Genomic DNA, 13,242 nt, shown 5'->3' on the forward strand with positions numbered 1-13,242 from the left:
GCAGATGATGTGACCATGAGTGAATGTGCCTTAGGAAACATGTTACTGTGACTGGCACATCCCAAAGCTCTTTTAAAAGAGTGTAGGGATCTTAATGCAGGTTTATTTTAATACCAGGTAACTTGTCTTTCTCTGTGTATGTTGAAAATGGAAGTGAATAGAATAAACCAGGCTGGAAGAGACCTTCAAGATCATTGTGTCCAACCTGTCATCCAACCCACCTAATCTACTAATCCATGCAACCAAGCACCCTATCAAGTCTCCTCCTGAACACCTCCAATGATGGTGACTCCACCAATTCCCTGGGCAGCACATTCCAATGGGCAATCACTCTTGGTGTAGAATTTCTTCCTAACATCCAGCCTAAACCTCCCCTGGCACAGCTTGAGACTGTGTCCTCTTGTTCTGGTGCTGGTTGCCTGGGAGAAGAGACCAACTCCCACCTGGCTACAACCTCCCTTCAGGGAGTTGAAGACAGCAATAAGTCTCCGCTTCTCCAAGCCCAGCTCCCTCAGCCTCTCCTCATAGGGCTTGTGCTCCAAACCCCTCACCAACTTTGTTGCCCTTCTCTGGACTTGTTCCAGCAAATCAATATCTTTCCTAAACTGAGGGGCCCAGAACCGGACACAGGACTCAAGGTGTGGCCTAACCAGTGCAGTGTACAGGGGCAGAATGACCTCCCTGCTCCTGCTGGCTGCACTGTTCTTGATGCAGACCAGGATGCCTTTGGCCCTCCGGGCCATCTGGGCACACTGCAGGCTCATGTTCAGCCTACCATCAACAGAGAGGTCCCTCTCTGCCTGGCTGCTCTCCAGCCACTCTGACCCCAGCCTGTAGCTCTGCATGGGGTTGCTCTGGCCGGTGTGCAGAACCTGGCACTTGGATGTGTTCAATCTCATGCTGTTGGATTCTGCCCATCTGTTCAGCCTGTCGAGGTCCCTCTGCATGCAAAGTTGGTTAATGTTTGATGGGAAACAAAAAAAGGGGGGGGGGGGCAAAGAAAAGGAATAAGTTAGCTGAAAAGGAGGAGTCTGTTCACTGGAGGAAGTGGGATTTTACAAACATATCCTGGAAGTGGATAAAATGCTTCAAAGGGGCAATTAAGCTAAGTAAATAATAAGTAGAATAAAAATGAAATGCTGAAGGCCACTGACATGTTGGACTCCTTCAAATGCTGTCGTGCTTTGATAGTTATGTAACTCAGTGAAGAAAACAGTCAAAAAAAATAAGAAAAGTTGAAATAATCTCAAAGCAGCGCAAAAAGGTTGTAAAAATCACCAAATGTTGAGGAAGAGAGAAAAGGAAATGATGCTATTTGAAATGGTTTGCAAAGTAAATAAATGTAAAAGATGACTTAGTTGTTTCTTTTTTTCCTGGAGCAGTGGAATGTTGCACACCTGCAGAAAAAGTAAATATTTTTTTTCCACAAGGAATGGAGTTGCTACAACACTGCTCAGAGGCAGTCTTCTGTCATGGTTACGTAGCTGGGGAGTGTTGTATTCATATTAAGGACACGGTTAGTCTTCTTCCCTGGTGCTCTTCAGTTTGTGTTTTTGAAGATATAGATTGAACAGCAATGTGTTTTCTTGAATTATAAGCATAGTATCATAGAATGGCTTAGGTTGGAACAGACCTCAGAGATCACCTACTCCAACTCTCCCTTGCCATGGCACCTCTTGATTAGGCTTGGTTGCCCAAGGCCTCATCCAATCTGGCCTTAAACACTTCCAGGGAAGGGGCATCTGCAGCCACACTGGGCAGCCTATTCCAGAGTCTTACCACCCTCATATTGAAGAACTTCTTTAAGATCCAGTCTAAACCTGGATTAAAACTATTACCCCATGTCCTGTCTCTAGTCACCCTCATGAAAAGTCCCTTTCCAGCCTTCCTCTAGGTTCTCTTCAGGTATTGGAAGGGAGCTCTAAGGTCTCTTCTCCAGGCTGAACACTTCTGGCTCCTTCAGCCTATCCTCATTGCAGAGGTGCTCCAGCCCTTGGATCATCTTTGTGGCCCTTGTCTGAACTCATTCCAGAACCTCTGTGTCCTTATGCTGGGGATGCCAGAACTGGATGTAGATTTCAAGGTGGGCTCTCACAAGAGCAGAATGAAGGGGCAGAGTCCCATTTCTTGCCCTGCTGGCCACACTCCACTTGGTGCAGCCCAGGACACGATTTGCCTTCTGGGCTGCATGAGGGTGATGCTGCCTCGCAGAGAGCTGCTCAGAATAATGACCTTTCTTACTTTAAGATCTGACTGCTATTAAGACAGACATAGCTGATCTGCTAGCACAGTGGGAAGAAGCTTAGTCTTGCAAAAGGTTTTATTTTACTGTCAAAATTAGACTAGGTACAAAACCAGCTTGGTAACACTTTTTTGTTTGTTTTCTACAGAAGGTGTAGATGTCTTTTTCTCTCTTCCTTTCCTTCTTTCTTCTCATTGTGGTGGTTTTGCTGCTTTCTTTCCACCACTGACACACAAGTGCTGATGTTATGAATGACTTTTAAGAGTTGTGCCCTAATTAAGATTTAGAGAACCACTGATTTGTTGATGTTTGTCAAGCCACAATGTAAATAACATTGATAATAGCAAAACACTGGCTGAACATCTAGCTTTGATCTGGCAAGGGAGAAAAGAATATTTCAGTTGAATGCTTCAATGCTTTTCTTGTATTGCACAGCAAAGGACAAAAACAAGAGCACAGTGGTCTCCAAGTGTGTTCCAAACTGTGTATTTTTTACTTGTAAATACATCTGAAGATCCTTGATATTGTTCTAAGCCTCTAAATGAAGGAAACCCTTGAAAGAGAAGCAAAGTGATACTTTCTGAAAGAGTGGTACCTTTATTTCAAACCTAGTCTGCTCACTGAGGCTTTTCCCACTAACTTGATTGAGTTTTGCTTTGAAGTGTTTATGCAAAGAGTAAGCACCCCAAACTTGAGACCTGAGCAGCCTCCTGCATTAGCTGGAGCTTGGAGAAGTCTGGCTGGGATTCTTGTAGCTGCCTTTAAAGCTCAAAGGAAAGTTGGTTTGATTTCTCTGTCCTGGTGGAATTTATACCTCCTCTGCATGCTGCTAAATTGTCCCTGCCAGACATGACTCATGTTTAGGATTCATAAATGAGAAAGTGGAAATATCTTTCTGAGCCACAGAGTATTCAGCAGAAGCCATTTAAAAAGAAAATTCACTGGAAGATCCCCTTGGCAATCTCTGCAGACTCTGAATCCTAGTGCAAGGTCACTTGGGCATTTTAATTTAACCATCTATGTGGTGTACTTTCATGGAATTGCAAACATTTTAGGTAGACAAGTTTAACATTTATTTCTAATGTGTTTTCCAAAATTGCCAGCTCCAGCCTGAGGAATAGAGAGGGTTTGGGTTAGCCACTTGCTTGTCAAGGCTTGAGGGGGGGGGGGGGAGGGGGGAGAGATAATTTACCAGTAATCATCTTTGGTGGCATGGTTTACAGTTAGGAAGAACTAGTAGATATTCAGCTCTCTTGTCTTTATCAATGTTTGGTTGCAGATTCCTTACCCCATGTGAAAAAATTCATTGTTTCCCACCTGCTCCCTGCTGAGACCACTCTGTGATATTCTAATATATGAAGTATGTGGAGCAGGCTGCCCAGAGAGGTTGTGGAGTCTCCTTCATGGGAGACATTCAAAACCTGCCTGTGTTACCTGCTCTAGGTCGTCCTGCTATATATGGGTGATTGGACTGGAAGATTATTTTTTTGAGATCCCTTCCAACCCATAATATTCAGAGAATCACAGAAGACAGACATCAAAAGCTCTGCTTCCTATTAACATTAAGAGAGTTGTATCTGACCTTAAATTAGCTGTAAAGAAATTCTTCCCATCTGATACATTATTCTCATTTAGTACATTTGCTTCCCACACTTAATTATTCTTGAAATGTGCTTCAGTAGTCAAACTAATTGGGGGAAAAAACCCCAATGTTTAATCAAAATTTAAGTTGTGTTCCTACTTGAACTTGTTTGGGGGGATGGGATAAAAGATTATCAATGCATGTCAGAACAGCCTGAGGAAACATGAACTTCTCCGTGCTGTAGTTGTAGAAGGGGCTCTATGAAATTAGAGATTCCCTTTTTGTATTTGGTTTCTTGTTGTTGTTTTTATGGTTGGTGGTTGCCCCTGTGACTTTCAAATGGCACCTCACCCTACAGGGCAAATAACTACCTGCACAAGGAGATGTGTAACCCGACGCTGGACTCTGGAACATGGTGTTTGATGGGAATAACACACATAATCTGCACGTAACTTCAGTTGTCATGGTAGCCTGGCAGCCCTGAGAGAATGCACATGCTATGTCCTCCTTCCCATCTTAACCCTCCAGCACAGCACACTGGAGGGGTTGCCCTTTTCCTGTTTTACCTCATGCTGATGACACATTTGAGACCAGAGCCTGCTGAGCAGGAGACTTGTGCAGTACTGTGGCAATAGAATTAATGGGAGCTCCTCTATTTCTGAGAATCTCCTCCCCACTAGAAATGTCTGGCTGATGTTTTTAGGGAGTACATGGGAAATATTTGTGAACCATGTCAATAATGCAAAAATAATGGTTTAGGCAGATGTACAACAGGATAACTGTGAGAGTGGGTAAAGCAGCCCATAGAGAATGCATTGGGTTGGAGGGGACCCTTGAAGGTCATCTTGTTCAACCCCTCTGCAGTGAGCAGGGACATCTCTGACTAGATCAGGTTGCTCAGGGCCCCATCAAGTTTGACCTTGAATGTCTCCAGGGATGGGCTCTGAGAAACCTGATCTAGGGAAGGATGTCTTTGTTGACTGCAGTGGGGTTGGACTAGATGACCTTTGGAGGTCTCTGTCAACCCAAAGCAGTCCATGATTCTATGATCTCTGGCCAACCTGTTCCACCTTAATTGTAAAGGACTTCCTCCTTATGTCCAACCTAAATCTACCCTGCTCTAGTTTAAAACCACTGTCTCATATGCTAGAGGGGACAGTGTATTCTGGTTAGGACTCTGTTTTCTGGATATGGTTTCTATCTGTGGACTGCATTAAGTACCTCATTCTATGTAACTCCACAAAATTTTAAATTATGGGTTTGAAAAGGTCTTCACATTCCAGTCTGTTCTTTTCTATAACCCAAAATACTAAGGAAGCATATTAATGTTTAAAGCATGTGAAAAGCTTCTGGGATATAAGATGTGAAGTGTCTTGTTGCTATTCAGTAAGAACTGCTGCCAGGTTGGAGAACACTTCACATTCAAAGCATATTTTTTGTTATTCAAGTGAATTTGTGACTGGCCAGTGGAATAGGTACTTGGATCCTTTTCTGAAGATGCCATGAATTTTTAGATACCACTCTGTAACCTTCTCAAAATAACCACCAAAACACTCCACCTTCTGTTAAACTGCATAAAAGAGAGGTCTTCCCACGTGTACCTTTGTACTGGCCAAAACTTGGGGTGAAGTTCATTAAGGACAAGTGAGGAGTCCTGCATCTGGGGAGAAATAACAGCAGGCACCGGAACAAATTAGAGGTCATCCTGCTGGAAAGCAGCTCCATGGAGAAAGACTTTGGAGCCCTAGTGGACAGGAAGTATTCCAAGGGACCGCATTGTGCCCTTGTGGCCAAGAGAGCCACCCTGGGGTGCATTAAGAAAATTGTGTCCAGAGGTCTAGGGAGTTTCATTTCACCCCTGCTGTGCCTTGCTGAGACAACACCTGGAATACTGTGTCCAGTTTTGGGCTCCCCAGTTTGAGAGACAGGGATTGGTTGGAGAGTGTCCATCTGAGATCTATGAGGATGACTGCGGGACTTGAACATGCTGCTATGAAGAAAGACTGAGGCACCTGGGGTTGTTTAGTCTGGAGAAGAGAAAGCTGAGAGGGGATCTGGTCAATGTCTCTAAATGTCTGAGAGGTGGGTGTCAAGATGAAGGTGCCAGGCTTTTTTCGGTGTTACCCAGTGATAGGACAAGGTGAAAAGGGTTCCAAGCTAGAATACAAGAGGTTCCACCTCAGCACAATGCTACCCTCCTTTACAGTGAGGGCAAAGGAGCACTGGAAGAGGCTGCCCAGGGAGGTGGTGAAGCCTCTTTCTCTGGAGACTTTCAAGCCCTCCCTTCCAACCACTAACATTCTGTGATTCTGTGAATATAGCTGACTTTATTTCCTACTCTCACCAGTTTCCCTCTGAGATAAGGTGAGGTTTTGCTTTTACTGTTGTCAGTCAGCGTATTTCACAGTGTGTACCAACCTGCCTTGACTGATGGTGGGAGCTTGTAGTATATCTTACTTCAGCTCACACATGATTAAATTATATTTCTTCCTGTCTGAATAAGCACTTACATTGGAACAGATTTTTACTGAACTGAGAGTTAGGCAAGTGCATGTCAGTATTTCACTTCTGTTGCTTAGCTCAATAAAATAGCAGTTTTGATGAAGTAAAGATAGAAAATCATAAAAGATGGAGGGGGAAATCAAACATTAATAGTATAGAAAACCTGTTCTTTGCAAATACCACCCCCAAACATGCACTGAACTCTCAGGTTATTGGAATATAGCTTGGTCAAAACAATGGCTTCATGTACTGCAGAAAGCCAAATAAAATCTTCCCCCTCCTCTTTTTTTGGCTTTAGAAAATGGTCTTCTAACACTGTCAGGAACATCAGAGATGCATGATTCAGTCTGGGGCATTTTGCCTGCCATTGCATATTGCTTTCCTTGGACACGTCCTGTCTCTGTTGCATTGCTCCTGAAACCTAAAAGGCAGAGGGTAGCATTGTCTGAAGTATTTTGTGCCGTACTCAGCAGGGCATCAAGAGCACCTTTCTGTGCTGCAGGACATGCCTCCATTTTTCCAGGGATGAAACTGGCAAAGATGACCAGTCCCCAAAGTGCTGGAATTTGTTTCAGAGCTACCTGGGAAGCCCAGGTTAATGGATCATAGGGAGTGCATAAAACGGTGGTATATGCCTGTCTGATTTCATTCAGAGTTCAAGAAGTAACTGCAGAACTATCCTTCCCCATAGCCTCAGCTTGTCCTTGGAAGGAACACTTGGTTATCTTGAAGTTGTGCTTTCCAACTGTAATGATCTATGATGCAATCATTTTAAAGATCCAAAGGCTGAAATTTCTAACAAGCAAATGTGAGCTTGTGCCTTGCTTATTTGTTGTCCTGGAGGAGAAAAGCCTGCAAGTTGGGGTGGCCTGAGCATGTTCACAGGCTGGGACATGGTGATGGACTGAGTAATTGGGGTTGTTCTTTGCATCTCTCATGGGGTAAGAATGTACTCTGCTACAGACTGCTGCACTGCCTAAACCTAAGGAAATCTTCAGATTGCAGTGGAAGGTGCCCAGGTATTGACCAAAGCATTCTAAAGCTAAAGATGGATTCCAACAGCATCCTAAGAAATTGATGAGCCAAGCTACACCTAAGGAAACTATAGGAAGAAAAGCTACCCTGAGAGAACTGTGGGTAATGGAGAGACAGGATAAAGGACAGGGATATTTTTTATTCTCAAATTAGCTGTCACATATATGGTCCAGAAAAATTCTTAATAGAAAGGTCCTATTTCTCTAAGTCCACTGCATCTTTCGCTCTGCTCCCCAACCAAACTTTTTCACTTCATTATATTGTACCCAAATTTATATTTGGGACTCTAAATAAAAGTGACCTGGATTTGAGAGTTAGCTCCACCTGAAGTCTCCTTAACTGTGCAGAGAAGTCAGTGAGCACTGAAAATGAGGCCAGCTGGCAAGACACAAGACATTTATCTTGTGAGTAGTGTGGCTTGTTTGGGTGGAACACCAAGGAAAAACAATAGAGAAAAAATAATTAGATGTGAATTTTTTTTCTTGTCCTTTCTTCTTCCACCTCTAGGCTGCTGTTCTATATGGTGCCAGACTCTTATTCATAGACAAGAGAGTCATAACTCCAAAATACAGCATTTGCAGTCAGGTTGCTATCTTCCTTGATATTTAAGCCTCATCACAGCTATACCAGCCACCTACATCATGATGTGAGTGTTTGTGCATTAACACAGCAGAGTTCAGCTTACTTTATTAGCTGAGAGACAAAACTGTGTGATAGTTGTGCAAGCTGCCCTTGAAAACTATGGCACTTTTGATGCAACCCTGTGTAGTTACACATGCAGTTATGTGCACACACATACTTAGATGTAGCTCGATTCATGTAGTGTTGAGGAAAACAAGTGCAGCACTGAGCAAAGCCAACGTGTTATTTACAAGGCTCTATGCTGCTTGGGGTACCTTTTTTAGCTCCTCAAAATCTATTTTGAAGACCCAGTGGTGGGGGAATGATATCCAAGTCTGAGCCCTGGGGTTTCCATCAAGCTTTATCAGGAGTGTCTGAGGAGCCAAGCTTATGGGGAGAAAAAAAAGATGTGGAATAAGATCAGTTTCCCCCACCCTCACTGGTTTCTTTTAGTCTCAGACAAGTCCTTCCACTCTTCTCTAATGGGGACCTGGCTTCAGGTTGGGAAACATTATAGCTGAAATTAATGCATTTCCTAGTGACCTGTTGCATCCAGTCGTAGTTAAAAATCAGCAAGAGACATTTTGTTCCATTCCTTTTCAGCTGCTGGTTACTTCTCAGCAAGTAGTCTAGATTTTTATTTCCCAGAAGTGCTCAAAGACAGCAGAGCTCCTTCCCTTCCTTCCTCCCTCCACCCTGTTAGTGCAACCCAAAAATAGGAAAAGAAGGTACCTACGGGATTCAGGAGAATGGTGAGAAAGAGTTCCCCTCCTCGGATGCTTTTGTCCAGCTCCTGAGGACCCCCAGGATATTCCTTGTAAAAAATCGTGTGAGTGAAAAGGCCGCAGGTCTGTCGAGGGAGCACCTGAGAACAAAACAACAGCGCTGTGATATTAACTTCTTTCTGCAAGCTCACCCTGATGCAACTACCTGAATCCTTCCATCAACCCCAAAAAAAACCACAGAGCAACCCCTCTGCCTCTCTGATGTAGTGTGTTTATTTGTGGGCTTCTTTGTGTTTTCTGGACTCTTGTGGTCCTGCAGATGTGGAGATTGCCGGATGCCAGCTCTGAAAAGCTGTGACATATGTGCCGAGCTTTCATGCAGCCTGATTTATTCAGCTCCTACACTCAGAATAAGTGCTTGCTTCCTGGCATTTGGAAGAAAACAAAAAGCTAAACCTCTCTTCCTTGAGCAAAGTTAGTTTATTAGCAGATAAATAGTGCTTCCTGGCCATCTCTGCTATCTCAGACAATTAATCTTATTGAACTGAATTTGTGTTCAAGGCTGTGGAGCACAATGGATCTGTTGCTTTGTATTTCCCTCAGTCCTCCAAGTCTTACTGAGCCCTTCACTCCTCTTTCTGAATTATGTGCAGGACTGGTGGGATGCTCCCATGAGATCAGTCTGGGGTCAGCTCCCTGTCCTGTCACTAATCAAGAGGCTGCCTGTCAAAATGGAGGGAAGGGAAACAAAACTTGTCCTGGAGAATGAGATAGTTTGGTCACTTTATTAGCTAGTTACTATCTAAAAGCTCTGGTAAAGTAAAGCCAAAAGCTTTATGGGATTTTGTTTATGGCTTTGAGTTTATGGGCATTGCCTAATCCATGAAGAGACACATTTCACCTGGGGAATGCTTTTTGTTTCCCTGCAGTCAGGTATTTTTTTTGCCTTTTTACTTGGTTAAAACAGCAACTAAATGCTATATTCACCACAGCATTTTAATTTATGTGTAAATGTGCTGCTGACTTGGAGTCTGTTCTAGCAGTAATTGGACTCTGGGCAGGAACTTCTTGGGCTTGATGAAGACACTCCTTTGTCTTGTTTAGGGGATCACAATTGTGACTTCATATGCCTAGGCAATATGCAAGTCAGCTGGGACTTGAAGCATGCCCTGAAATATTTCTAACTCCATTTATGCATATTCAGTTTGTTTCACCCATCTGTAGGCTTATAGCTGTCTGGCGTTGCAGTCTAAATTACAGACATTTTCCTGTTCTTCTGCAGCTGAAGTGTGTCTGTGAGGAATCTTCTCTATCCACACAAATGCATGGCCTGGAGAAGAGGTGGCTGAGAGGAGACCTCATTGATCTCTGTAACTACCTGAAAGGAGGTTGTAGTGAGGTGGGGGTTAGTCTTTTCCCCCAAGTAACTAGTGATAGAGTGAGAGGAAATGGACTCAAATTGTGTCAGGAGAGGCTTAGGCTGGAGATTCCTGAAGCAAAGAAATTTTTCACAGTGGTCAGGGCTGCCTTGGGAGGTGGTGGAGTCACTGTCTCTGGAGGTGTTAAAAAAAATGAGTGGACATGGCACTCTGGAACATGGTTTAGTAGCCATGGTGGTGTTGGGTTGACTGTTGGACTCAATCTCAGAGGTCTTTCCCAACTGAAACAGTCCTATGATTCTATGTCCTGTTCTTGGCTCTGGGAGTTTCAAAGCAGAGCTGGGAAGGAAACCTTGGAAGCATCATGCTTGCTGGAGGAAGTTCCTCATAGCTGCTCACCTTCCCAGGTGGTGGATTTCTGATCCATTCACACATAAAGATGAACCAAAGCTTGGAACATAGGTCTTAGGCAGTCGGAATTCCAAAGTATGCATTTATAACTGGGCTGATAGTTGATGAGACCACGTTTAGTTTCTGAGGATCACAGTTGCAATTGCTTGAGTTTGTGTGACTTATATGGTTTTATTTCCCCCCCCCCCCTTTTTCTTTAAAGCTAGCTGCATAACAAATGCCCTGTTTTGGCATCCTCACAAACCCTCGATCGCAGAGAATTTTAATGACTGCTGTAAAAGTTGAAGCATTTTGGTAAAAATAGCATACTTCTGAGGGCCTTAAAGTACTATTGCTATGAAGCATGGAAATGCAGTGTACCATGATGCCATTGTGGATGAAGCCCCGTCTGTACCGTGCAGGCTTCAGGTGTGGGTATTCTTCTGTGCTGGTCACTCGGATGTGCCAGACCTTCTTCCAGGCCTCGTACAGCTGGATGTGAACTGGGTAGACCCCGGAGTGGTGCGGGGCCACCGCGTAGCCCATGCCGGTCGGTATCCCGTGCTCCTGCAACACAGCAGAGGGAGGAATATGTTTAGGAACAGAAGTACATGGAATCACTCAAACCTTGTTTTTGCTGCAGACAGCAGCATTGGAGGAGCTGTTGTCCTTGGAGAACTTGTGTCTATTTGTATGCAACACCCGCTAAAAAATGGGGGGGATGTCAGGGTAGCAGGAGACGAGGGGAACTGGAATTACAGTTTGATAACCGCAGAGTGATAAATAATCCTCTTGGATTGCGTTGAGTCGCTGTTACATGGGATAGACTTGCCTGCCTGTTCATTGCATATTGTGGGTACTTTAATATGCATCCTACCTGTCTGCTGCCTTCTCAAAGGCAAGCCACTAAGCTGGTGCTGCTTATTTACTAAGCTATCAAACAGCATTAGAGCAGTAAACAGATTGGAAAACAAATTGTCGCAGTGACATATGTGGGATTTCTTCTTTCTGGAATTAGAACATGATTCCTTCCATATTTAAAGAAAAAAATGAATAACTATCCCCCACAGCTTCTGAATCTGTTTACATTTTCCATGGTATTAAGGTGGTAGAAAAACATTTAAAAAGCTGGACTTGGAAGGATATATTTTTCATTTCCTAAATGTTTATTCAGGTCCATTTCTGTGAGGAAATATTTGCATTTTCATGAGCATAATCTAGAGGTTATCTCGAAAATATCTTCTGATGGCACAAGGAGGTAGTTAATGTGCTGGCAGAAGGAATTAAGGAAGAAGCTTAACTGCAAGCGTTCCCTTGAATGTTCCCTTCGCTCCTGCCACTCTCCTGCCTTTGTTCTGCTCCTTATCCCTCCCGCTTCTGACTTAGCGTGGGCTGTCTGAAAAGCCCATCTGACGAGGCGGCCTGCTAACCACATCTATAGCCTGAGGTATCTTTAAAAGAGAGCAAATGGTTTGAAGTGTAAACTATACATGTGAAAATGAGGTAATTAGCTTCATTGGTCTGAGCGACTGTTCAGAAACACATCCGGCATTCATCATCAGCTGCTCTTCTGCTGAAGCTCATTTCCAGCAGGTCCAGTAAAAGCTCTGTTTAACTTTGCCAGGGCATCTCCACGTTGCAGGGTGACTCTTCACTGGATCCCTTCCCCTGCTCCAGGTATTTACTGAATGCATTTTACTCCTGGTACTACAGGCAGCATCAGCTGTTCTCTGTTCATATGAAATTGATGTTCAAAGGGAAAAGGCTAAAATTGAGATGATGATTCTTTTTGGGGTTTTGGTCCATCCTCTTGCCCACACCATCCAAGAACTGTTAATTACTTTAATTCCAGGACCAGAAGGTTCCACTTGGCTTGTTCAAGTATTTCAAAAAGAAATGGGTTTGGTTTATTGACAAAAATCAATTAAATCTGGGGAAATACTTGTTCATACATCATGTGATGCAGCCGCTTAAAATCATCCATTCCTTATCAGTAAAGATCTTGGTTCACTGGCTGATCTTGAATAAAAGAAACCCAAAGTTGCTATTTCTTATTTTACTGAGAGCAAAATGTAGTTTCATAGTTTCATTCAGGGTTGGAAGGGACCACAAGGATCATCTAGTTCCAACCCCCCTGCCATGGGCAGGGACACCCCACACTAGATCAGGCTGGCCAGAGCCTCATCCAGCCTGCTCTTAAACACCCCCAGGGACGGGGCCTCGACCACCTCCCTGGACAACCCATTGCAGGGTTTCACCACTCTCATGGTGAAGAACCTCCTCTGCTTATTAGTGGTGTTATCTACGTAAAGGCATGAGTCAGTTTAAGGGTGGAACAAAGAACAGATCTATGAAGGAGTGGTATTAAATCACTCTTTTCTCTACTTTTTTTTCCGTGAGGATATTTAATGGGAAAAGCTGTATCTAAAATTTCCTGATAAATCTGGCCATTTATTCCTGCAATGCTCACTGTCAAATACAGTGCTTACTTCAGTATACATAACTATATCTAAATATACTTCATTTATTTCAGTGTTAACTTAAATATAATTAACTGATTGGAGGGCTGGAGCACAAGACGAGGACAGGCTGAGAGAACTGGGGTTGGTCAGCCTGGAGAACAGAAGGCTCTGGAGAGACCTAAGAGCAGTCTTCCAATACCTGAAAGGGGGCTACAAGAAGGCTGCAGAGGGACTGGTGCCAAAGGCCTATAGGGATAGGATGGTGAGCAATGGTTTGAAATTAAAGAGGAAGTAGAGGTTGGAT

At 43.7% G+C, this 13,242-nt stretch overlaps 1 protein-coding gene across 1 annotated transcript in view; it reads right to left on the bottom strand.

Annotated features, from left to right (window-relative positions):
* The window catches only part of LOC137448916 (bifunctional heparan sulfate N-deacetylase/N-sulfotransferase 4), a 152,941-nt gene that overhangs the window by 33,616 nt on the left and 106,083 nt on the right, over positions 1-13,242 (bottom strand). The window contains exons 6-7 of the mRNA XM_068153922.1: positions 10,858-11,043; positions 8,719-8,847 (exon numbers count right to left, since the gene is read on the bottom strand). Of these exons, the coding sequence (XP_068010023.1) occupies positions 8,719-8,847; positions 10,858-11,043 (315 nt within the window). The remainder of the gene's footprint in view (positions 1-8,718; positions 8,848-10,857; positions 11,044-13,242) is intronic.

The sequence above is a fragment of the Melanerpes formicivorus genome, unplaced genomic scaffold (genome assembly GCF_026170545.1).
Source record: "Melanerpes formicivorus ecotype bairdi unplaced genomic scaffold, bMelFor1.0.p_v2 SCAF_27, whole genome shotgun sequence".
Classification (NCBI taxonomy): domain Eukaryota; kingdom Metazoa; phylum Chordata; class Aves; order Piciformes; family Picidae; genus Melanerpes; species Melanerpes formicivorus.